Source organism: Coenobita brevimanus, chromosome 45 (assembly GCF_032717465.1).
Source record: "Coenobita brevimanus isolate Jiangsu-jjx chromosome 45, ASM3271746v2, whole genome shotgun sequence".
Classification (NCBI taxonomy): domain Eukaryota; kingdom Metazoa; phylum Arthropoda; class Malacostraca; order Decapoda; family Coenobitidae; genus Coenobita; species Coenobita brevimanus.
Genome location: NC_136998.1, coordinates 40,531,712 through 40,558,741, shown reverse-complemented (window position 1 = coordinate 40,558,741; position 27,030 = coordinate 40,531,712). Strand labels below are relative to the sequence as shown.

Genomic DNA, 27,030 nt, shown 5'->3' with positions numbered 1-27,030 from the left:
ACAGTCTACTCCCATTTCCACTGCGTACATTTCCATCATAATTTCCCTTCATCAATTCAGTTTAGCATATCATCAATCACTTTCTAATATTCCTTGTATTCTTTTTGTTCTTCATTTATGCTTAACAATTTGTTTAGATATGTATGTACCTATGCTTGTAAGTAATGTCTGACATGCAAATTCTTAATATGGGCAGGCAGCTAAACTAAACACGTCTCATTAAATTCTGAAGGGCAACTTATCTGGAGGGATGAGAGGCACCACACTGTCACTGGAGAATTGACCTGTCCCAAATCAATACTGGAACAAGGTATAAAATAAACACACATAATTAACTAGTGTTTTATACTGTAGTACCTTTCCATAGTACAAGCACGTAAAGCTGAGGCTGTAATTTTAGTGCACTGGATTTTACAAAGTGAAAAATACTTGGACATTACCTTTTCCTTCCTACTCCATACCAAGAGTGTCCATTTCATAAGGACAAATTATTTGCAAAGAGGCCAGGGTGTAACATCCAATCCAACACTGATACATCTGAGCGCTACAACTCGCCACCGGGATTATCTTGAGGAGTGGAGTTGTGCTTGGGATTTGGGGCTGTTATCATCTGTTTGGGGCCCATATGATAAGTGGCACAGGAGACTTCAGAGCACCTCTTCCTTAGTGATTTACTTTGTATTACACCTTGTCAATGCCTTGTATATTTACATGATTTTAGTATCAATATAGCTTGCATCAGTAACATACCAGATGATGCTGAGGAATAATACGAAATATAATTCGCTAATGAACAGGTGCTATGATATCTCCATTGCCACTTATTAGATTACAAATGTAGGAGTCTTTTCAGCACCTCTTCCTTTGTGATATGTTTTGCATACTACACCTTGCTATGCTCCTGTATGCTATTTATATCATTTTCATTATCTACACAGCAGAAAAAGCAAACAAGAGAATATTAATGTGCCATATGCAGAAATAAATGGGTAGGGAAGAGGTACAGCTGAATTCACAAGTCTGTGGTAAAGAGGGAGGAACATTGTGTAGGATATGACAAGTTATGAGCTTCTGCAAGTCACAGTACATCTAGCTATATGGTCTGAAACAACCTCTCAACAGTAGACAGACTATATAATGTCACTTAAGTATTCCCTCCATGTCTACAAAGGATGATAGTCCAAGCCTCTGTACCAGGAACTTCTGAACTCAACTAAGCCTGAGAGCCTCCTTATACCTATGAATCTGGGTGACAGTTTTTAGTTTATTCTTGCTACTACCAAATTATTTTATTCACCTTAGGATAGGCTTAACAAACTGGAGGGGTTAGATACTGGCTTACCAAACTCTTCTAATACGAGAGGCCTTTCCCAAGTATATAAAATTATCTGGTAGCAGTATGAATACCCAAAACAGGACACTGCCCAGAATGAAGGGGTTACTTGCCCCACACAGCAGACTACTCTTCACCCTCCCCACACCTGGACCGTCATAACACACCACTTGCATTGTTCAAACTCTTAGGCTGTCAGTCAAGCAGTACCAGTCATCACAGTCACTTACTTGTCACACACTTGCAGGTGGACAAAGCTATTGCTTGAAAAAAAAAAAAAAAAAGGAATTAGGGTTAAATACTTAAACCTGAAATTGCAAGGTGGAATGAAAGCTCCTAATTTTTATGGTAATTTATAGAATACCTGTGGCTATTAGGTATGGTCAGTCTGTACCCTACTGTATATTATAGAGGACAGTCAGCACTGTTATACAAAGGCCCAACACATTCCATTTTCAACATGTCCTTCAGAAATTATCGTCAAAAGCCCGAAGCTTGCATTCCACCTCATGACTTAAGGTTTATGCCTGGAACCACAAGAAACGCCAGTGTTACAGGTATGCAAGAGTTTTAGTTAAACTTTCAGTACTTTGCAAAAATTTTCAGATACCCATACTGCTAAAATTACAGTATTTTACATCATTTGATTTTAATACTAAAGATAAAATATTACTTTTCCAATTATTACACAGCTCCTACCTTTTGTGGAGACCTGAGACCACAATACATGATACTCATACTTTAATTTACAATAAAAGGTTTTACTGAAAATGTTTATCAAATTCCATTACCATTTCTTGTTCAGCTCTACGATTTCAAGATTTCCTTCTAATAATAAAGCACATATTTATTCTACCACTCTCAATCATTTCAAGTTCTCAGGATAAAACAAATAATGTATCTTGCATTTTCTCTACCATTCCACCTTCCTAGTGATTCATCCATCCATCATCCAATCCTATGTTGCCCCAATAGGAGCGTTGGAGCCCAGGGCTAGGCAAGCTGGTCCTGACATTGAAGATGAGAGTGACCAGCTTCAATCATCCCTGAGTGGCATTATGTGAGCAATAAACACCAACCATCCCTTGGATATAGACCTTCACCGGCTCAATCCAACTGGAGTGCCGTAATAACCCACTAAACCACCAGGTGCCATAATTTGGTTATATGGGTACCACCCACCATGGTAAATGGTTTCCTGGTGTACAGGAAACCATTCAACTTGTCACTCAGTGAAAAGTCACCCACAGGCATAAGGAAGTGGAAAGAATGAAGGAAAGAAAGACGAATGAGGGAGTGTAAAGTCACCCGTAGACAGGACGAGGAAGGAATGAAGCAAAGAAACACAGAAGAGGAAGGAAGGAATGGAGGGAGGAAAGGAAAAGGCAGTCACCCGAGAGCAGCACTACACTGAGTGAGTGGATGGTGAGCACCCCCACCTACAGTACAAAGCAAATAAACCTATCACTTTTTCTCTACCGTTTCATCTTTTTCTTCTTACTGTTAAAACAAGTAATAAAGCCAATATATTTTCTCTGCCACATTACCAGCTTAAGTTGGCACTCTCTCAGTACTCTCCTTGAAAAGAATACAGTCGAGCACACAAACAGAAGCACAACATTCAAAAACAATGGCGGGGAAATGATCTATTTCCATTACACTGTGTGTAGAAGCTGTGCATTATGTACGAATGTCCATAACAGTTACAAGCATAAAAATCTGGTGTTATTGTCTATAACTATACTGTACTGTCCTTTCATCAGTGCACAAGGCTTTCATGTGATAAAAATATATGTTACAAATACAGTCAGGGTATCAATAATTTTTCCAGTTTGGTTTTAGGAGTACTGTATTATAAACAATGAAATATACTCTCCAATGACTCGGCATTTTCGCAATGCATAGATATTCACCAAACCTTGTTAAATACTTTTTCCAAATTTATAAATGCCATAAATACCTTACATTCCTTATCCTAGGCCATCCCTAATACCTGTCTTACTACTAGTATCAGATCCCCACATCCTCTACCACTCGAAAAACCTCCCTGTTCATCACTCACCAGCCATTCCAATGATTCAAAAACCAAACCACGGAAAAATACCTGATTCCCTTACTGTACATATTATGATAAAAGATGGGCTGACATGCTTTCATGGAAATTAGTGGTACAAGGGGCATATTCAAGGTGGCATAGAAGGCCTGACAGCACCTCTTCTTTAGCATTTTTTAAGCATTTTACACTCATTCTAGTTTGTTATTATCGTCATAATATCAAAGTTTGCATCCATAGCATGTGAGAGGATAATGAGGTGTAATGTAAAGAATAACCGTTAAGGATGGACTATGAAGTCTACAATGCTACTTAGAATATGACCTTAGATGTGTGACAGGATATGATACAAGTGACTGTTATACCCTGGACTGGACAGTGTGGGTTTATATTATCAAAACTGAGTAAATGAAGGTGTATGCAAGCCCTGCTTTTTGATGGTCATTTATGGAACACTTGTAATTGTTGGATGAGACCAGCCTGCATCCCACATTACACAGGTAGTCAGCAATGACAGAGAAAGGTCAAGCACTTCCTATCATCATCACATGCTTCACAAATTATAAAAAGGAGGGCTAGTCTACATCTCTGCACTCTCAGTTGTCACAATACAGCCCTAAAATCTTGCACCCAAGAAGTAAACAATATCTTTAAAAAAAAAAAATCATCTGTTCTCCATTAACTACCATTAAAATAATAAATAAGTTAACCAAATTAAATACTATAGTGCTCTCCACCAGGAATGGATTTTTCTTTTTTTATAATCATCAGATACTGAAAAACTAACTCTAAAAAAAAATAATAATAATAAAAAAATGGGGGGGAGGGACTGTAGAAAGTCTTACACAGGCAGTCCATATTATAAGTAAAGGGATAAATTCGAAAATAGCACATCATTTTACATATAACTGCTATTGCTATTTGGGGGGAAAATTGGGGTAAATCACATTAATAGGTAGCAATGCAACTTTAATGGGTTTTCGTTAATCAGCAGTGGTCTTAGCTCTCTCATGACTGGAAAACTGTAGTACATACAGTATAACAGAGTATTTTATTCCAGCCAATGCCAGATGATTTAACTAAGCTGAGAGTATCCCTTCAGAGCCTGAGAGAGAATACTTTCAATAATAACCCTCTCATGGCCAGAAAAACTCTAGCATTGTATTCCAGTAAGTGTCAGACAATTTTCTTCAGCCGTGAGAGAGCTAACAGCAAAAATAGATGAAAAACAAAAAAAAAATGCTACTTATAACCAGGACTGCCCAAAAGGATACTTTTGTTTAAAGCTGATAGACATCCCTCAACCTAAGGCATGAGAGACTAGCTGACCTAGAGAAAGGAAGTGCAACAAGAGGCCACTACTGGATAATTAATACAGTATGTGATGTTTGTTACCAGCGGACCACAATTTCAACACCCACATTTAACACCTCATGTCATAATACCTTCAATATAATTGTTTTGTATTTTTTTTATTTTTCCTTCCAATGATGTATTAAAGATTCCATTACTGCTACATCCAGATGATTTTATTCAGCTTTGGAGAGATTTCAAAATATAACAGGTTGGATTATGGTGGCTTGGGAAGATTTTCTAGCATCTCTGTTACTTCAAATATTAAACTTTAATATTCTCAACGATACCTAAATCTTGATAATACTGACAAAGTCTTCATAAAAAAACATGAATATCAGTGTGTCAAACAGAAAATAAGTTGGAAAAGAAGAGATGCTTGGGAGCCTCCTTACATGGTGAAACATAGGTGTGGGCATTCAACTCAGCCTTCATTAAATCCCATCAGTCCTGTGAAGCTCTCCCTGGCTGAACAGAATCACCTCAATACAGAAGGAATAAACAGAAACAATACATCATCAGACAGAAGGGCTTAACTATATTCTTGCAACAACCATATGATTGTATTTGTTATGGAGGATCTGTAACAGTGCAGGAATTAAATGACCCCAATGATCCAGTTACATATTCAAGTGATTAGCCAAATCATCTAGCAGTAGCAAGAATGAACTTTAAACCCATTACTATACTGAAGGCCTGACCATCATTTGCAAACAGACACAAAAGTACCTTAAAAAAAAAAGTTCTGGCATTTTGGGTCCACATAACTACTATATAAAACCTGGACAGTATCACAAAATCAGATCTGGGGCATACAGGGCAGTTCAGATATTCCACATCCTGACACTTGTCCGAGAATTCTGGCGTGTTGTGGGAACGGCTTGGTCAGCGCTCCGTGTCTACCCTACAAGCTGTCCTCTATTTAATCCTGAATGAGAAAGCCCAAGCAAGTACTGTATTCAATATGGACGGTGGGTATCAGCGACAAAGTGATTATAAGCAACAGTATATGGCATGTAGCTGGACTTCTGGGTCTCAAAGAACAGGCTGTCTTGACTATGTCCATAGCTGAAGAAAAAAGAAAACATGGCCAATCCAACAACACCGAAAACACCTTCCAGTGAGAGTCATGGGGTGTACAATATTCAGACCACCCTGTGTACGTGTCACTATGTTTGTCTTAAGTGTCAGGAGTATTAAATCTTTATCAACAATAAACCAACCCCTTCAGTCCAACGACATTTTATTCTTGCTACCTTCAGAAAGTTATACAGCTTTTTTTTTTCTTCCCCTCTGCGATACCACACCTTTTTGGAGGAAGAGTGACAGCCAGATTTAACCCCCTTCCCCATGCTGGCTATGTATAATGAGAAATGCCTTTTACTCACCTAAGGGGAGACTTTTCAAACCAGAGGGATTAGATACAATTTCAATTAATCCACTTCACTACTACAGGGCCCCCTTAATTCGAATAAAATCATATGGTCAAAACAACTTTAATTTATTCTTGCAACCATCCACTCAATTGTATTTGTTGTAGTGAAGGTGTTAATGAAGGCTGTAACTTCAAAAAAGTCTCTCCTCAGCAGAATAAAACCATCTGGATGTTGCAAGATTAAACTAAAAAATGTCATGGGACTGAAGATGTTGACTGCAATATATCTCTATAAATATACTTGTCAAAGTGGATCCATTATGTATATTAATCACTTCATCATAATTTAGGGCAAGTAAAGGGAATCATATCAAATAATTTTCTCATTAAAGAAGCAGCTATTTTAAACCTAAACAAAATAGAAGTTTACTTCAAATTTTCTAATAAAAATTTTTACATTAAAGTAAATATGAAAAAAACAAGTTCACCTCTAAGAAATACAACAAGATATAAACAGACAGAGAAATGTACCCCAGGAATCAGAAAACATTAAAAATTTTCCTCACTGCTACCATATGATTTTTTTCTTTTCTTTTATATGGGTCCCCTGTAGTGCAAAATTAATTGCTTCAACCAAAAGAGGAATTTTTTGTCTAACAGTGTTCTTGTTAATGCCAGATAATTATATTCCACATGGTATATATTTTCAAACTATTGGGTTACATACAGTCTTTGTATACCCTTCTCCCCCTCAGGCCTTCTCCCATACTGAATCAAATAATTGGGATAATGCATGAATAACTACAAAACTCAGACACCTTACTGAAGTAGTTATACATTACACAGGCCAGCATTTTATCATCAACGATATTACACGTGCCTCTCTTCCCAAATAGCTGCTTCTTGACTATGATAATTCTGTGCAAATCAATCCACCAAAACAGTTTAGTAACCCATCCAATATGAAACAAAAATTTACATTATAATACAGATACAGTACAACTCCACAAGAATACTACAGTAAAATAGGTATAAAGAAACTGACAAAACATTTCATATATATATAAAAAGGACAGAAGCACATCATATCCAGTAATATAATATTAATTTATCATGGCTTTCATTGGTCCGACTTCAGTCCAAGAGAATCATGTATCATTTCATTATTGCTATCTGTAAACAATCTTATTCAGCTTGACATGACCCTATAGTGTGTCTGTTTTAACCTGATGGCCAAGCGTAGTCGGATAGTAAGGTAGTTTTGACTAGTAACTAAGGAGACTGATTCCAGCATCATCCAGTCTTTCAAACAGTGTGTCCAGGCATCTCGAAATGTACGGACCTTGAATTTGGCTCTCTATTATTATGTTTTTGTTTTCTTGGAGGGAACAATGTGCAGGCTCCTGGCCTTTGGTTCCTTCTTCCTTGGATATATATGTCAATGAATTTCATGCAACCACAACTTAGTATGCAAGCTGTGGGCATGGCTTAGGTCCATCAGGTGAAAACAAACTGACTATGATACTGAAGGGATTCATAAAGATTACAACTAACCTCTCCAGTTCAAAAAGTCTATTCTGGGCTGAATAAAATAGTCTAGAGACAGCATGAACAAAATAAAAATGACTTGTAGTGAAGGGATCAATGCTAATAATGTTTACTACCTTGACAATTAACCCATTCAATCTGAGGAGGTAATTTTTTATATTTTATTCTTGCTGCTATTAGGGCATTTTATCCAACTTAGGAGAGGTTTTTTATTGCAAAGGAAATTACTGAAGGCCAGATCTAATCCCTCTAGTTCAAAATATGTCTCCAAAGCTGAATTAAATCATCAGGAAGGAGCAAGAATAAAATGACAAAAATAAATCACAGGACTCAAGGAATTAACATGATGGTTATGTGAGTGAGATTGGACAAGAGTAATGAATTTGTGAAGAGCAGTATTTCAAACACTAGACAGCCTTTACTTAGGAACTTCTCTCAACAACACAGTAAGTTGCTGCCTGTCCTAAAGGTGAACCCCTTAAACCCACTGATGTCCTTTCATGTTTATTCTTACTACCTCAGTGTGCTTTATTCAGCCAAGGAGACATTTGATGAGCTGGAGGGATTAAATACAGTCACCATTAATCCATTCACATTAGTGCTGGAGACGGACAACTTATGTGATGGCAATGATTTGTGGAGTCACTGTCCCCTGAAAATATAAGATGGCAAACTGCAGGTGAAGGGCAACTTCAGTCTGCGGCCCACTGGGCTCACATTCAGATGATCCTGAGTCCACGGCAACAACAATCACTATTGTGCTCTCTTAACCTGAATAAAACTGTGTGGTAGCAGCCAGAATAGAATTTGAGGGGGGGGGAAAAAGAAAAAAGGCATCCCGTGGGTGAAGGGGTCACTACTACAGTATGATCGCCTATAATGCGTGTTTACACTGCATTATTCACCTATAAAACCATGACCTGATGGTCAGATCCATGAATCAGTTAAACAAGAAATGAACCTACACAACATAAAACAAGGGTCCAAAATGGCCTAAATCTGGCATTTTCTATCACCATGTAAACGTGTTTGGACTGCATAGGGCACAGCACTGCGTAAAGAACTACTGCGCACCATCTCCCCTCTCCTCCTCCTCCCTTACACCAAGCTCATCTACCACAGCTCTTCAGTGCAATAAGCATTTATATGTGTGTTTATCAATGCTTGGTACTTTAACAGCCAAATTGGTGAAGGTTTGGCCAGGCTTCAAGGGGATTATTAAGGGTGGTGACAAAAAGCAAAGCTTGAACAAAAAGAATTTCCTATATGTTCTTTTATTTGTCTACTATAAAAATGTGAACATAATGCAATGAGACAAAAATATAGCATTATAGGCGACCAGTCTGTACATCACACAAAGCTGCTTTAGCCAGTGTCAAAAAGCCCAGACAATATTGTGAGGTTTCTGGTGTGTGAACAAGGTGCTAATATTAGCCTTGGTTTGTACTTCTCAAAAGGCAGATTTTTATTAGGTACTGTAATGATATTTAAATGAATCAATATAGCTACCTTCAAAATCTATTATATCAAAAAAATTTCAATACATAACAAGTTATCATGTGAAATGAAAATGCTTGCCAATATCAAAATGCATCATCAGATGTAACAACAACCATAAACAAACTGCAATTAAAGACTCCTTGAATCCGAGTGATACTTTTTAAACTTTTTTTCCGCTATCTGATGATTTCACATGGCTTATACTAGACTCACTGATTGGCAAAGGCTGGATATAGCCTTAATAAACCCATGCAACACATTGCATTTCCTAAGCTGAATCAAATCTGGTAGCCGCAGGAATGAACTTAATGAATGTCATCTGGATTCAAAGTGATACCAAACTAATTCCCAAGGCTTTTATAATCTTGGCATTAACATAAACTCTGCAATACTCCCACCACCCCATACCTCTCACCTGTAAGCAGCTACAGAATTAACAAAACCCTTTTTAACCCTTCACTGCCATGATGTCAATTTTTTTTTTTTTTTTTTTTGTTCATTCTCAATGCTACCAGGTGATTTTATTCAGCTTACAAAAAGTCTCTACCGAAGAGGTTTATCAAACTGTAACACATTATTTGAAATGTCTACCCTAAGCTGAATAAAGTCACCAGGAGGAGGCAAGAACAAAATGAAAAAGACATCTTCAGGCTGCTTGAGTTAACCCCTTCAATCTAATGATGTACTACCTTGTTCAAGCTATCTCCTGACAACTTTATTCACCTTCAGATAAACTAATGGAACTGAAGAGGTTAGATATAGCCTTCATTAAACCCTTTCACAACCTGATACACTCCCTAAGCTAAATAAAACCACCTGAGGGTAGCATGAATAAATTAATCTATCATTGGCGTGAAGGGCTTAACACTTTGTGGGTGCATCTGTGTCTAAAGTGGCACTTAAGAGTTGGTAACAGAATAACTGTATGATAAACCGGGCATGGCATAAATAAACAGAGGCTGAGGTCAGTCCCAGGAACGAGGAGTGGTGCCTTAGAATTTAACTTGATGTGTCTGAAACAAGGAAGGAAAGAATAATTAGTATTTGTTCATCACCTCTAATACCTTACCCTCATCTGGGATCCCCCCTAGATGGGATGGCCATAACAGGGCGGCGGCCTTCAGGCTACTTAATCATCACATACATTTCTAACCCTCTTAAACCTTTAACATACTCTTCCGCTCCCTCAAACAGTCCTCTTTCTCTTATTTCTCTCATCACGAAAAATTCGTGGATAACTGAAATTGCATGAAAAAAGGTCGCGTGAATTAAGGGCTTACCTGTATACTGAACAACCATGGGGACATCACACAACCCTGTCACATGCCCATGTCAATCGTGAACCACTTAGATGCCCATTTACCCTTAAACATGCTTCACTGCCATCATAAAAACTCTTGACGGCCCCTAGCAGCTTACCATCTACACCGTACATGCACAAAACCTTCCACAGTTCTTCTCTGTCTACTTTGTCGTATGCTTTTTCCGGATACACGAATGTCATAAACACCTTAGAGTCCTTCTCACAAGCCTTCTCCACTATGTCTCACTGCAAATATTTGATCCATGCATCCTCTGTCACTCTTAATGCCACCTTGTTCATCACTCACTAGAACTTCTGATATCTCTCTTACGTTCTCTATGACAATTCTTCCATATACCTTCCCTACCACACTCAATAAACTTATGCCACGATATGTCTTGCACTCACTTCGCTCACATTTATTTTTATACAGGGGTACAATCATAGCCTTTTATCCACTCTGCTGGCACAGTTACGCTCATCCATGCCTTCTTGCATACCTCCAACGAGCATTTCATTCCACTCTCTCCACTACACTTAATCATCTCAGCATACACCTCATCAACCCCAGCTTCTTTCCATTTTTTAGCTGCTTTACAGCGTTCTTCACCTGTGCAAGTGTCACATTTCCTGGCATTGCAGTCCTTCTCTGCACACCCCAGAAATCAATCATGTTTACCGCAGCTCTGCTCTCTCTATTCCCATTAATCAGGCTTTCAAAATAGTCCTTCCGTCTGGTCCTTACTTCATCCCCATGGGTTAATAATCTACCACTTACATCCTTCACACTTTCACATTTCCTTCGGCTGTCACATCTACATTTCCGCACCTCTTTCCAGAATAACTTCCTATTCTCAGAGTAATTTGCATTCATTTTGCTTCCTAAATCATCATTTACGTCCTTCTTTTTCCTCTTCACTAGTCTCTTTACGTGTTTCTTGCCTTCAATATATTCCGTTCTTATTTCAATTAAACCCCAATCCAGTAACCACTCTAGCCACTTCTTCCTCTTTTCCTCCACTGCTTTCTTAATCTCTTCATCCCACCATGCTGTACCTTCCTTCTTTGTTGTTACTCTTGCCACACCACACACTGCTTTAGCATTCCTAGCAAAGCAATTTCTATATGCATTCCACAGGCTGTCCAGATCCATTTCATTCCAATTCACTGATTCCAACTCCTCCCCTACTTTGGCCCTGTATTCATCTGCCATTTCTTTGATCCTCAGCTTCTCAACTTCCAGTCTTTCTCCATGACTGCTCCTTTCTCTCCTGGTCCACCTCACTCCTCTCAGCTTGAAAATGTTACATGAAATATTTTCCTGTCATGGCAATATGAAGTAGAACACAAATGAATACAACATGGACATACTCTCTGACATGTGAGGAGAAATATGAAATGTGAAAGGAAGCACTGCGTGCTGGGAAGGGACTAAGGGATTGTTAGTGAAATTTTGCTTGTGACAGCATCACCGAATGAACTGTGTTGTATGTTGCCATTGTAATAAAGTATGTCCATCCTAGTGAAGCAACAGTAAAGACAAACTACAATACTGACCCTACTGTCCCAAGCGTGCGCTTCCACTCAGTACCCGCTTCTGCATGGCAGGAGGCTGGTAAGGCTGTATCCCACCACCACCTCCGCCTCGGATCACCGGTGCACTCGTGTGGTTCGCCTGAGGGGCATGTCCGGCTCTTATCGGTTTGGCTGTGGACAAAAATGAGCTTGGTTAGTGTTGATATTTGAATCACCGTTTAACTGCGCAAGTCCCTGCTGCATGCTACTGGCATATTAAAAAAATGCATTTTACATTCAACTTTCCCTAACGCACAAACACACGTGCATGTCTGCACACACTCACACACACACACACACACACACACACACACACACACACACACATTCTCTCTCTCTCTCTCACTATTTTACACAAGCCACCACTGCAGACCTCCACAACTGACCTATCTGTGCAGCAGCGCCCCGTCTTTGCAGGTTTTTCTGTCGCACTGCCTCCTTGATGCGGTCCACCTCCTGCTGGTACCTCTTGCGGTCCTTCATCGCTCCTTCCTTTGCTTCCTTCAGGGCAGTCTCCAGTGCCTAAGGCAATTATGCTTGTTAATTATACCTTGTTGACCTTAACGTGGCAGCGATATACCGTACTGGTATATTATCCAGCACTCGTACCCCACATGTTATATTGTGATGCAGTACTGTAGTGATTAAATAAAGTTCCTGTGAACATAAGGTGATGCATAAATTGACCTGGGAGGAAGGTAGAGTCCTGGAGGATTGGAAGTCAGGTATAATTATTCCCTTGTACAAAGGAAAAGGGGAAAAAAGAAGTGTGTGGTAATCATAGGGGCATTTGTCTTCTTAGTATAATAGGAAAAGTGTATGGTAGGATACTTATTGACAGAGTTAGAGAAAGAACAGAGGAATTAGTTGGAGAAGAACAGGGAGGCTTTAGGAAGGGAAGAGGTTGTGTAGATCAGATATTCATTCTTAGCTCTTTAGTGAAAACGTTTCTAGAGAAGGGAAAGAAGTTGTATGCGGCTTTCATGGATTTGGAGAAAGCATATGACAGGGTGGATAGACAAGGATTGTGGAAAGTATTACGAATATGGAGTAGATGGTAAGTTGTTGAATGCTGTGAAGAGTATGTATGATGGTGCAAACGCTGCAGTGTGTGTGGATGGTGAACTGAGTGAATTTTTCTCTTTGAAGGTTGGGTTGAAACAGGGATGTCATGTCTCCATGGTTGTTCAATCTGTACATGGATGGGGTAATAAAGGAGGTACAAGGTAGGGTAGTGGATGTTGGAGTGGCCCTGGTGAGAGAGGATAGTGTTTGGAAACTCCCTGTACTGTTGTTTGCAGATGATACTGTGTTGTTGAGTGAAGACGAAGGGGAGCTGCAAGGCTTGGTGGATGAGTTTGGGAGAGTGTGTAAGAAAAGGAATCTAAAGGTGAATGTAGGGAAGAGTAAAGTGAAGGTCTTTGAGAGAGGTGAAGTCGGTGAATGTACAGCGAGGTTGGATAGTGAGGAATTGGAAAATGTGAGTACGATTAAGTACTTGGGTAGTGTGATGAGTAGGGAAGGAGGTCTGGAGGGTGAAGTGCTTGAAAGGGTACAGCAGGGAAGAAAGGTTGCTGGTTCTTTGAAAGCATTGATAAGAAACAGGAAAGTGAGCATGGAAGTGAAAAAGTTACTACATGACAGTATTGTGATACCAACTCTAACGTATGGAAGTGAAGCTTGGACGTTGTTGGAAGGACACAAGTCAAGAGTGAGAGCGGTGGAAATGAGTTAAGAGGAGCCTATGGAGTCACGTGGAGAGACAGGCTGACAAATGAGGATATAAAGGAGCGTTGTGGTGTGGATGTGGATGTGATAGGAAGCGTTAGGAGGAATACACTGAGGTGGTTTGGCCATGTGGAGAGGATGGAGGGTGAACGACTGACGAAGAGTTTATGTGAGAGAGGTGGAGGGAGGAAGAGGGAGGGGGAGGCCGAGGATGAGATGGAAGGATGGGGTGGAGAGTTATATGAGAGAGGGGGGTGTGAGTTGGGAGCGGGGCACTGAAATGGCGGGGAACAGGGTGACGTGGAGGCAATTTGTTTGTGGCCACCCCGAACGAGACTGAGGCGTCTGGCAATAGATAGATAGATAGAAAAAATGAGTAAATGGTAGGTGAAGACATAGAGACAATTATGGTAAAATTCTATGATAAGATGTGGTATGTCCACTACAGATGATATGTAATGGTCCTTAAATATATATACAGTATAACACTTCTGTATAAAGCTTAGTTACAGGATGTGATGCAGTCAATTTTATTCAGTGTACATTATGTGATAGTGTTTTCCTTCGAGGTATTGTAAATTTGTTTAAATTATATTCAAGTGTACATTTAAAATATAAAAAAGAAAAAAATGATCGTGCTTGTAACTGACCTTGACTCGCTCCATGGTTGCCCTGAGGCGCTTCTCCAGCTTAGGCAGCTCACAGCGCAGGTCGGCATTGTCTCGCACCAACTGCTTGTGCACCTTGGTCAGCTGGTCCAAGTTGTTCTCCAAGAACTGGATCTTCTGCTTCTGGGCCAGTGATCCACCAGACTCGTCGCTCTCCTCCCCGGATGCAGACTGTCAACAAAGCATGGGCTAAAACATCAAGTTTAAAAATTCCCTTAATATACCAAAAAATCCAGGAATGTTGCCAACTTATCCCATATTACCCCTTTGGAGGGCCAGAGAGCCCAGGGCATGGGCTACTGTTGTGCACACCATTCAGTGCCATACCATATGAGACAACCCAATATCCCATGCAGCAGGATATAAATAAAAAATATCCGGCCAGCTCCTGGTTCAAGCTGTGCCATTCAGGTGCCCCCAGGAATCTTGTATTTACACATAAAATTCACCAAGTGCATCAGAAAAGAAGACCAAATTGTCCAGCACATAATGACAACTGACCTTTTTAACTCTAGTCTGGAGGTCCTGGACAAAGAGCTTCCTGAGATTGTGTAAGGTCTGCAGCTCCTTTGCTACAGTCTCTTCCAGGCCCTTCAGGTCCTGCCGCGCCTGCTCCTTGCGCTCGTGTACTGTCATCAGCTCAGTCAGCTTAGCACTCTAGATGGAGCAATGGGTTTAGTTAGAAATCACAAAAAATACAAAGAATATATTCACAGAAAAAACATCAGGGTAAAGTACTGTATACGACAATGCAATAAACTGAAGTAAAGAATAAATCATTCCAAAGGCAGTGGTGCTAGGAGGCCTCTTATGCCACCTAAACTTCATATCCTGTCAGCATACCTTCTCAGCCACCTCAGTCTTCAGTTTCTCATACTCTGCCTTGAGCTGCTCCTCTGTCACTGCACGCTTCTGGTTCTCATCAGTCAGCTCCTCAATCTGCTGCTGCTTGGCTGTGATTTCGTCGCGCAGTGTTGACAGCTGCAGTGGGGAAAAATGCAACTGTCAATATATCTGACACCCTTTTATTATGTACAATATAGAATGCCTTTCTTCTTCTTTTTTTTAATTCATGGGTCTTTTTAATGGCTGTTTGTCTTTACATCTGCCAACCTTATCTACAGCCAGTTACTCAGACATACAATGAGACTACCCAAAATTAACCCTTTGAGATTTTGATGACTATTTTTCGCATCATTTCAAATCCAACCTCAGAGATTCCAATGATGAATTTATTCGTCATTTTACAAAGCTTTTGTAAAATCTTAACCATAAATCGCATTTATGCATCATAACAAAGAGATTCAGGCATGTTGTCTCGGAATGCTTGCTCTGTGAGTGGCAAGTACAGTGCAGCTGGTATGACTCATGGCTTTGTTATTTTATTACTTTATTCTTGGCAAATATTCTTCCATGGCAAGGTATGAAATTTTTTATTTTTGCCCAACTTCAGCTCTTCACTTTTGCTTTTTATTTTCTTTGTTTTCCTTTATTGAACATACTACAATAAAGTACAACTATTCAGCTTTAAAATGACACCAAAACCAGCAACATATAACCAGCATTCTATCATAAAAAATGTATTTACACTGACCGATCTAGGAAAAAGATCGCAAAGCAAACATGTGGCCAAGAATCAAAAAAAAATTGTGCATCCTTTTCCCTTTGCTTTACCACGCAATAAAATGCAGAAATTACCATAACCTATATATTATTGCAAAGGTAATTTATTGTAGTTTTGCATGGTATAAACCATGGAATGAAGAGGTGAACACGTGGGACAGGCTGTGGTACAAAAGAAGAAAGCATATAATGAGTGGATGAGAAATAGGGGTGTGGAAGAAGTTGAGACAGAAAAGAGAGTTATATATATAGTGCTCAACAAACGTATCGAGCGAATATGTCAGGGCGCGCAATACTTTTGGCGAAAAAAGAATCACCCTTTTTTGGACTAAAAATTGAGCCAGAAGTTTGGGCCGCTAACATGACGTCACGGCAGCCTGAGGCCTTACTGCGCGCTGGTTGGCTGCCGCCTCAGTTGCCTACGGGATGTGTGAGAGAGGAACCCCACTGCTCCTCCCTCTCTTCTTGCGCCATTTTTTACCTAGTGTTTTGGCTTTCGCCACTTTATTATGGCCCCAACCCATGAACTGTCGAGTGAAATCATATCACTGATCATTGCTCTAAAGAAGGCAGGCCACCCCACGAAGGAAATTAGTGATTTGGTTGGTGTGGCTTGATCGACAGTGCGGAGGTTGTGCGACTGTCTTCGAGTGGAAAATAATGGTGACGTTCCTATAAAGAAACCGCGGTCTGGTAGGCCCAGGAAAATTTCCCCGAGGTCTGTTAATGTGATAAAACGTGCAGTGGAGTCTAACCCTCGTGTGAGTGCAAGGAAAATTAAGGAGAGCAACCCGGAAGTGTTTGGTGAGGTTTCAGTGCGCATGGTGTCTCGAAGAGTCTATGAACTTGGTTACACAAGCCACAGGCCTGTGAGAAAGCCTTTTCTTACATGTAACCAGAGACTTCATAGGCTTGCCTTTGTTAACAAGTACCTTAACAGGGGTGAGGACCAATGGTTGTCTGTGTTGTAGTCTGATGAGGCAAGGTTTACTGTTACCTGTAATCGAGGAGCGAGCGTGTACCGGCGCAGAGGCAGCGACCCGCTTGACCCCCGTTACGTGGAGAGCACAGCTAAACACCCTGATTCACTCATGGTATGGGGTTGTTTCTCTGGGAAGGGTTTGGGGAAGCTTGTTGTGCTTCCCAAGAACTGCAGAGTGCATCAGGACGTTTACCTGGAGCTTCTTTGTGATCATTTACCTAAGTCCTTCGAGCTCACAAGTGCAAGAGTGTTTCAGCAGGATGGAGCACCTGCTCATAAAGCCAAATCGGTCACCAACTGCCTTCGTGACTGTGAGGTCTCCTTCATGAAAGACTGGACAGGCAATAGCCCAGAACTCAACCCGATAGAAAACCTTTGGTACCTCGTAAAGAATAATCTCCAAGGGAAGGACGTGAGCTCTCTGCCTAAGCTGGAAGCAGCCATTCGTGAGTCCTGGGCAAGAATACCACCCTAGCACCTGAGGATCCTCACCCTTTCACTTCCACAACGTCTCAGGTCCGTGAAGAAGCACAAAGGATACCCTACCAAGCATTAAAGGTAAATATAATGCATTATTTACATGTTTTTTCAATGCTGAAAGGTTTGTTTCGTAGGAGGGACGCAGGGCGCTTAATACTTTTGTCGAGCACTGTAGAGAGGAAGAGAGAGGTGAAAAGAATTAGTAAGAGAGAGAAAGAAGATAGAATTTGGAAGGAATTTGAGTGTGAAGTGGAGGGAATGTAAGGAAATGTTCTAGAAAGAGGTAAAGAGAGTTAGACTGGGTGTCAAAGAAGTTAGTCAGGGAGTGAAACATAAAAAATGGTAGAATACTAGTGGAGAAGGGAGAAAAAGTGAGCAGATGGAGAGAACACTTTAAGCAACTGCCGAACATAGAGAATGAAAGTAATGTGAGTATAAGTGGCTGGGGAATGGCTTGGAGACGGAAGGATGTGAGAAGAGAGGAAGAAATCAATAGGATGGAAGTTGTGGAAGCAATGAAGAAAGTCAAAATGGGGAAAGCCCCAGGAACTGATGGAGTGTGTGGTGAAATGCTGAAGCATGGGGGAGAGATACTTGTAGAATGGATGTGGAAGATATGCAGACTGGCCTGGGAGGAAGGTAAAGTCCCAGAGGATTGGAAGTCAGGTATAATTATTCCCCCGTACAATGGAAACGGGGAAAGAAGTGTGTAGTAATCATAGGGGCATTTGTCTTCTTGGTGCAATAGGAAAAATATTTGGTGGGATATTCATTGACAGAGTTATGGAAATAACTGAGGAATTAGTTGGAGTGGAACAGGGAGGTTTTAGGAAGGGAAGAGGTTCTGTAGATCAGATATTAATTCTTAGGTCTTAGTGGAAAAATCTGGTAATCACTGGGGCATTGTCTACTAAGTGCAATAGGAAAAAAAACTGGGAGGATATTTATTGACAGAGCTAGGGAAATGACAAAAGAAATTGTTGGAGAGGAACAGGAAGGTTTTAGAAAGGGAAGAGATTGTGTAGATCAGATATTCATTCACAGGTTTTTAGTGGAAAAGTTTCTACAGAAGGCAAAGAAGTTGTATTAGTCCTTTATGGATTTGGAGGAAGCATATGGCAGGGTAGATAAACAAGGATTGAGGAAAGTATTAAGAATATATGAAGTAAATGGGAAGTTGCTGAATGCCGTGAAGAGTATAGATGAGGGTGCTAAGGCTGCATTGCGTGTGGACAGTGAACTGAGTGAATTTTTCTATTTGAAGGTTGGACTGAAACATAAATGTATCATAAGCTGGACTGAAACAGGAATGTATCATGTCTCCATGGCTGTGCTATCTGTATATAGATGGGGCTGTAGGGCAGTGGATGTTGGAGTGGCCCTAATGAGAGAGGATAGTGTTTGGAAACTCCCTGTACTGTTGTTTGCAGATGATACTGTTGTTAAGTGAAGATGAAGGAGCACTTTAAGGCTTGGTGGATGAGTTTGGGAGAGTGTGTAAGAAACGGAATCTAAAGGTGAATGTAGGGAAAAGTAAAGTTATGGTCTTCATGAGAAATGAAGTCAGTGAAGGTACAGTGAGGTTGGATAAGGAGGAAATGGAAAATATGAGTACGTTTAAGTACTTGGGTAGTGTGATGAGTAAGGATGGAAGTTTAGAGGGTGAAGTGCTTGAAAGGGTGCAACAAGGAAGAAAGGTTGCTGGTTCTTTGAAACCAGTGATAAGAAACAGGGAAGTGAGCATGGAAGTGAAAATGTTACTACATGACAGTATTGTGATACCAACTCTAACATATGGAAGTGAAGCTTGGACGTTGTTGGTGGGACACAAGACTGAGAGCAGTGGAAATGAGTTATCTGAGAAGACCATGTGGAGTCACATGGAGAGAAACTGACAAATGAGGATGTGAAGGAGCATTGTGGTGTGGATGTGGATGTGATAGAAAGCATTAGTAGAAACATACTGAGCTGGTTTGGCCATGTGGAGAGCATGGAGAGCAAGAGACTGACGAGAAGAGTGTATGTGAGTGAGGTGAAGGGGGGGAGAGGGAGGGGGAGGCCAAGGATGAGATGGAGGGATGGAGTGGAGAGGTACCATATATGAGAAAGGGGGGGTGCGAGCTGGGAGCAGTGCAGTGAAATGGTGGGGGGACAACAGGACGACATGGAGGCAGTTTGTTTGTGGCCACCCCTTACGGGATTAAGGCATATTCCAATAGACAGACAGATAAATAAATTTTTTTTTTTGCCAACTATTATTATGGCAAGGTATAAAATTTTTGGTTTTCACCAAACTTCAACTCATCATGCTGACTTTTTGTTTTCCTTTTTTCAACATACTACAATAAAGTACAACTTTTCAGCTTTAAAATAACACCAAAAACAACATTCTATTGTAAAGTGTATTTACACAATGATCAAAGAAAAGTATCATGGTGCAAAGATGTGGGTCAGAGTGAGAGCGGCTGACTCTAGCACCAGCATAATCTCCTCGACCCAGAAACCTGATAGGGTTAATAAAATCAAGGTTTTCACTCTGGACCAAGCTGTGAAAGATTCACCAATAATTATACTATGACAAAGTCAAGGTGACGGTCAGTACACACCTGCTTCTGATGCTGCTCTCGGTGCTCCTCAATCTGCTTCTCTAGTGCTTCCTTCATATGGCCGTCCTGCACTGACACCTGTGACACTGCCTTCAGTCGTGCCACCTCCTCATTTAGAGAGTCAACCTGTAGGAGTGACCATTCATAATATTTTATTTCAACTGTCAATAATCTATGCAAAAAGTTCAAACCATCCCCTGGACCTATACCCTTAAGGGGAACTTCCAGTTGAAATACCTTTAAGGCATTAGATCACTGGACAACAATTTGATTAATTCGTTAAATTATTTCCAGGTCTAAAAGAAACTGTTTGGCTTGTCTGTCACTCTACAGAAAGTCACCTGCAGGTAGAACGACTATTATCCATCCATCATCCAATCCTATGCCACTCCATGAGAAGCATAGAAGCCCAGGGCAAGGCAAGTTGGTCCTAACATTTAAGATGAGAGTGACCAGCCTCACTTATCCCTGGGTGGCATTACATGAGCAATAAACCCCAACCACCACTTGGATATAAACCAACACAAGCTCAATCTGATTGCAGCACCACAATTACCCACTAAACCACCAGGAGCCACAATTTGGTTATACGGTTACCACCCAGCATAGTAAATGGTTTCCTGGTGGACAGGAAACCATTTGGCTTGTCACTCAATGCAGAGTCAACCACTGGCAGAAGGAGGAGGAAAGAATGAAGGAAAGAAAGACAAGAGGGAGTGTAAAGTCACCCGTAGACAGAAGAAAGAAAGAAAGATGAAAAAAAAGACAGAAGAGGAAGGATGGAAGAGAGGAAAGGGCAGACACCCAAAGCAGCACTACACTGAGTGAGTGGATAGTGGGCACCCCCACAAACTAAAATAATAATACTCCATCCATCCATCATCCAATCCTACATTGCCCCATGAGGAGCGTAGGAGCCTAGGACCAGGCAGTTGCTCTCGACACTTCAGATGAGAGTGACCAGCCTCACTCATCCCTGAGTGGCATTACATGAGCAATCAACCCCAACCACCCCTTGGATATAAACCTTCACCGGCCCAATCCAACTGGAATGCAATAATTACCCACTAAACCACCAGGTGCCAAAATTTAGTTATATGGTTACCACCCAGCATAGTAAATGGTTTCCTGGTGTACAGGAAACCATTTGGCTTGTCACTCAGTGTATAGTCACCCACAGGCAGAAGGAAAAGGAAAGAATGAAGGAAAGAAAGACAGAAGAGGGAGTGTAAAGTCACCTGTAGGCAGAAGGACAAGGAAAGAATGAAGGAAAGAAAGACAGAAGAGGATGGAAGGAATGAAAGATGGAAGAGAGGAAAGGGCAGACACCCGAAAGCAGCACTACATCGAGTGGATGGTGAGCGCCCCCACCTATCATGTAATAATAATAATAATAATATCAATAATAATAATAATAATAATAAAATTATGTAAATAAATACATAAATATGCTAAACACAAGGCAAGAAAGTTACAAACATCTAACCTATCCCTCCACTTAAAGTTACAGCAATGGTGAGTTACAAGCAGCTAACCTGTTCTTCGAGAGCTCTCTTCTTGTTTTCACCATCCTTTATGGACTGTGTGAGGGTCTTCATCTTGGCCTCATGCTGTGTCACCAAGAGACGTGCCTCGTTCAGATCCTTCTCCCGCTCCTCCATCTGTGTGTTCATGTCCCCATGTTTCGTCTCTAAGGTTGAACACCGCTGAACTAAATTCTTGACCTCAGACCGCATTTTGGAGATGTGTAGTCGGGCAACGGTGAATTCTTCCTCAACCTTACCCTCAACCTCGCCCAAGTTCTGCACACGTGAAAACAAAATCATAATAAATGACAACCAGCATCTGTGAATTCTTACTTAACTTTCCTATCTATGGGAGAGGACGGAACAAGACAAAACAGTGCAGTGCAAATCCACTTAATTAATACTCACTACTGCACAATTTTCACATAAAACATACAGCATTTACACCTCTAGTAATAAAGTAATTCCTTAATGACTCATGAACAACAGACATGGTGCCGGTTTTGGGTAACCATGGCACGTGCACTCTGCCATGTACATAGAAGCTTATGGTATGTGTATCTTTTAACATCATTTGCCCTGATCAAGACATGATAACTTTAATTCTTTGCAGCTGGAGGGAAGCAGCCGCCATGTTGGCGATGACATCAGTATTCATACTGCAGATGACGCTCAAATCCATCACACAATACTTTACCAGTAACAGACATAAGAGTTGTAACTATATGGCCACCGTAGATCCAAACAACCCCCTTCAGGTATGCTGTGAAGGAATACAGTACTTATCATGGTGTAAGTGGGTGGTAACTGTCAGGTAAGTAAACTGTGCTGAAATAGACTAGAAGTGGCTTACAGATACATCATTCCCGAGCGGTGCTCATACCTCATGGGGTGGAAAGTGTTTAATGTATGGTGTACAGTATCAGTCGTATGAGTTTATAATGGTATTATGCTCATGAATATATCTGACCTCTTCATTATTAGTTTTCTGAATGAACAGTTTCAGTGACTCTGAACTTGACTGTAAAGTACCTTCAGGTGAGTGTGATGAAATACCGAATCGGCAGTCAGTTACCAAATCAGCTCTTATAATTGCTAAGTGTTATAGATTTTATCACCATACAGGTTCATACTCACCTAAGTATCTGAAATCCAGTCAAATTTTTGTGTTTAAGTTTACTTTAAAAAAAAAAAAAAATCCAGATTCACAGTGAAAGCACGCTACAGTTAGTGGAAGTGTTTACCCTTTAGCTCAACAACTGGCCTTGGCAGATTTCTGCTTTGTATAAATATTAATTTAACATACAAATGCATTTATTTCCACTTTAAATCAGTATTTGTGCAAAATATAAGTCTGTCAAGGCGTGTTAGCGATCTAAAGTAGAAATACCCACTAAGCTTAGCATGTTTTCGCTCTGAATCCTAGTATTCTATTAACAGTTAAATCAAGCACAGTTTTTTTACAGAATTTCAGATAATTAGGTGTATATGAACATATGTGGTGAAGTATATAATATTTTCACATCAGTAAAGACTGCGTTCTAGTACTGGGACTTCTGACGAGGAGCCAGCCATCACTGCTTTCATTCATTGTTATTGACTGGTACACAGAGGAATAATTTCCCTGGTGTGCTTTTGTCAGTGCACTTACACACTGGAACGAAACATTAGCAATTATTCCTCTTGTCATTGGGCATTCTTGGAGGTCGGAAATAAGCACAATGTATGCAGGCTAACGTAAACAAAGTAGACTATGCTGCCTCGGTGTGAGTAGTGACATCACGACCAATCAGAGGCCATTTCAGTCACGTGATTTTTCAGCTACTTTATTATTTTTTAAAGTATCTGCTCATTTTTTCTGGAAATAATGGTTGACATAGTTATTTTTAGTGTATTTTTTACCCATACAAGTATCTTAACTCAAAAATATTTTGACAGGAAACTCATCTATTCTTACCTACTGCAATTTAAAAGCACTTCTAGAAAATCTAAAATACTGTTAAATAGCTAAAACAAGATAAAGTCACACAATACACACCTTCATGGCATCATTGGAGGTTCCAATGATTGTGCCCACATCATTGAGGTCCTTGAGGAGTGACACCAACATCTCATTGATGCGCTTCTTTTGATGCGTCTGTGAGTCCTTCACTGTTTGCAGCTCAGATGTGGCAGAGTTCAGTGATGACTGTGGAGGAGCAACAAAGATTGATCTGTATACAGTCAAGCCTCGGTAACTCGGTCCGAGTTATGCAACAGTATGACCTATACCGGTTTGTACTCTAATTCTGCATAAATCATCACATTTTCATGCATACAAGTATTAACACTCTCCCACATCAAAAGTTTCCAATAAGTTTTGGAGTCAACCACAAAAGCAATACCCCGCTTGGCTGCCTCTGCTCACGCAGAAAGGAAAAAAATTCTAAGGCCAAATTTACCCTCGGAAAATGCTTACACAGTAATCTCTCCACTACCCGACGCAATAGAGCCAAAGGCATGCACGGAAAGTGGTCCCGTCTGGATAGTGGGCCCCTGTCTGCTGGACTTGTACTTAAGGACCCTAACCCAGCCTAACTTTGAAAGCCACCTAAATACTGTAACTCCCTACCAAACATGCATAGCACCTTTTTAAACCTATTAAAGACCCTATTCACACCAATAATGGACACAAAGCATGAAATAAATGAAAAGGAACCAAAGAATGAGGAATTAGAAGTGGTTATGGAAAACTCGTTTAAGTTTTTAGATTGGACGATCTCTTTGTCCAGGCTATTCCATAAGTCTATACTTCTGTAAGGAAAGCTATATTTCTTGATATCCTTCAAGCAGCTTGACTTTTTCAATTTCATTCCGTGTCCTCTTGTTGCTCTCTTATCCCACAGAAACAGATCTTCTCGGTCAATTTTATCTACTCCTATCATTGTCCTGAACACTGCAATCATGTCTCCCCTCTTTCTCCTTTCCTCTAAGGAAGGCAAATTCAGCTTTTGCAGCTTCTCTCTGTATGACAGATCTGCCAGACTGGCGACCATTTTGGCTGCTGTTCTTTGTATTCTCTCAATCTTGTTTATATCTTTCTTTTTGTATGGGGACCACACTACCGCTGCATATTCTAACCTGGGGCGGATCGTGGCCACTATCAATTTTTTCATCATCTCCTCATCCATATAATGAAATGATACTCTTATGTTAGTCATGAGTTTATAAGTCTCTCCAACTATCTTGTTAATGTGCTTTTCTGGTGACAAACTATCTTGGACCAGCACTCCCAAATCTTTCTCTTCTCTCATTTTTGTGATTAATTCATTACCCAACAAATAATTCAGTGATGGCCTCCTGGTACTTTTACCCATTTCCAATATTTTACATTTCTTTACATTAAATTTCATTTCCCACGTCCGGCTCCAATCATGTATCCTGTCTAGATCCTCCTGCAGCATTTTACAATCCTTCTCAACCTCTACCATCCTCAAGATCTTTACATCATCAGCAAACTGACTTGCATAACTGTTCACTCCATCTACCAAATCATTTACGTAAATCAGGAACATTACTGGTGCCAACACCGAGCCTTGAGGGACTCCACTTGTTACTTCCCTCCATCCAGACATCCTATCCATTATTACTGTCCTCATTTGTCTCTCTCTCAAAAAGTCTCTCATCCATTCCAGGAGTTTCCCCTTCAGTCCTCCTATATATTCTAGTTTCCACATTAGTCTCTTATGAGGTACCTTGTCAAAGGCCTTCTCTAAGTACACACAATCCACCCAACCATCTCTCTCCTGTACCATGTCAATTGCTCTTGAGTAAAAGCTCAACAAGTTGGTAACACATGATCTTCCACTTCTGAATCTAAACTGACATTCAGCCAAAATATTCATCTCCTCTACAGTAGATATTTTATCCATCTGTCTTTCAGGATTCTCTCTCAATTTTGCAACCATGCTGGTTAGAGACACTGGTCTACAATTCAGGGATTCTTCCCTGTTTCCTCCCTTATAAATTGGTACCACATTTGCCCTCTTCCATTCCTGTGGCACTTTCCCCTCTTCCAGAGAACACACGATTAAACTGTGAATTTTATCCGCCAGTTGTTCTCTGCATTCCTTCAGTACCCAATTAGAAATTCCATCAGGTCCTGAGGCTTTCCTTACATCTTGAGTTTCCAGTAATTTATACACTTCCTGTACCTCCACTTTTATATCTTTTAGCACCGGTACATTTCTAATCACTCCCTCCCCTTCCACAAACTCTTTTTCATTAGTGAAAACCAATTGGAAGCATTTGTTCATTATTTCAGCTTGCATTGCTGCATCTTTATAGACCTCTCCTTTTACTTTCAGTCTGGTGATTCCTTCCTTTTGTTTCAATTTGCCATTAACAAATCTATAAAACAGTTTGGGTTCATCCTTGCATTTGTCTATTATACCTTTTTCAAAATTCCTTTCTTAACAACAACAACATGCCAGACGCCATGTATCCCAGACGGGGTGGCCAAATTCCTTTCTTCTTCTCTACATATTCTTGTGTATTCATTTCTAGTTCTTTTATATTCTTACTTTGTTCTGTTGTTACCTCTCTTTCACCAGTTGTTCCACGCCTTATCTCTCTCTTTTTTTTTTTTGCTATCATACACCTTCTATATAACCACTCCTTTTTCCTGTTTTCTTTCCCTTGTACTCTTGGTACAAATTTTTCCACTCCCAAATTATAGAGGTCTAGAAAGATATCCCACTTCCTCTGTATCTCTCTTGTTTCTCTGAATTTTCTCCAATCCACATTTTCGAAAAATTTTCTCAATCCTGTAAAGTCTGCCTTGCCAAAGTTGTATCTTCCCTGTTCATCTCTAGGCTCCACATTCCCTATTATCATCTGGAACTCAATGACCACATGATCAGTTTTTCCTATAGGACACAGATATTTCAAAGATTCTATTACATCAGGTTCTTCGGTAAACAGTAAGTCTAATCTTGCTGGTGTGTCCTCACCTCGGAACCGTGTCTCTTCTTTGACCCTTTGTGTCATCACATTATTCAAAGTTATATTTAATAATGTAGTGCCCCACGAATCTTCGTTGCCTCCAGAGTCCCACTCCTTCCAGTTCACCTCAAAACAGTAAAAGTTACCCATTAAAATTATATTGTTGCTTCTCTCAATCATTTTCAGTAAATAACTAGCCGGCTCTGACAACATCTAGTATTCATCATCATTCCATGCTCTTGTCTTAGGGGGAACATACACTACTGCCATCTCTCTCTTGCTGTTCTCTCCAGTTTCAAATTTCATATATATCACTTCAGCCCTGCCTTCTCCCATTTCCACAGTATCTACATTTATGTTGTTCTTCACAGCTATCATCACTCCTCCCGTTTTT

General features: G+C 40.3%; 1 protein-coding gene across 1 annotated transcript in view; it reads right to left on the bottom strand.

Moving 5' to 3' along the window:
• Positions 1-341: 341 nt before the first annotated feature.
• Positions 342-27,030, bottom strand: part of LOC145398422 (kinesin heavy chain-like) — a 52,115-nt gene continuing 25,426 nt past the window's right edge. The window contains exons 11-19 of the mRNA XM_080271304.1: positions 23,692-23,841; positions 21,663-21,929; positions 20,128-20,253; positions 15,280-15,417; positions 14,938-15,093; positions 14,419-14,607; positions 12,427-12,562; positions 12,023-12,172; positions 342-10,175 (exon numbers count right to left, since the gene is read on the bottom strand). Coding sequence (XP_080127430.1) covers positions 12,024-12,172; positions 12,427-12,562; positions 14,419-14,607; positions 14,938-15,093; positions 15,280-15,417; positions 20,128-20,253; positions 21,663-21,929; positions 23,692-23,841 — 1,311 coding nt within the window. The 3' untranslated portion in view covers positions 342-10,175; position 12,023. The remainder of the gene's footprint in view (positions 10,176-12,022; positions 12,173-12,426; positions 12,563-14,418; positions 14,608-14,937; positions 15,094-15,279; positions 15,418-20,127; positions 20,254-21,662; positions 21,930-23,691; positions 23,842-27,030) is intronic.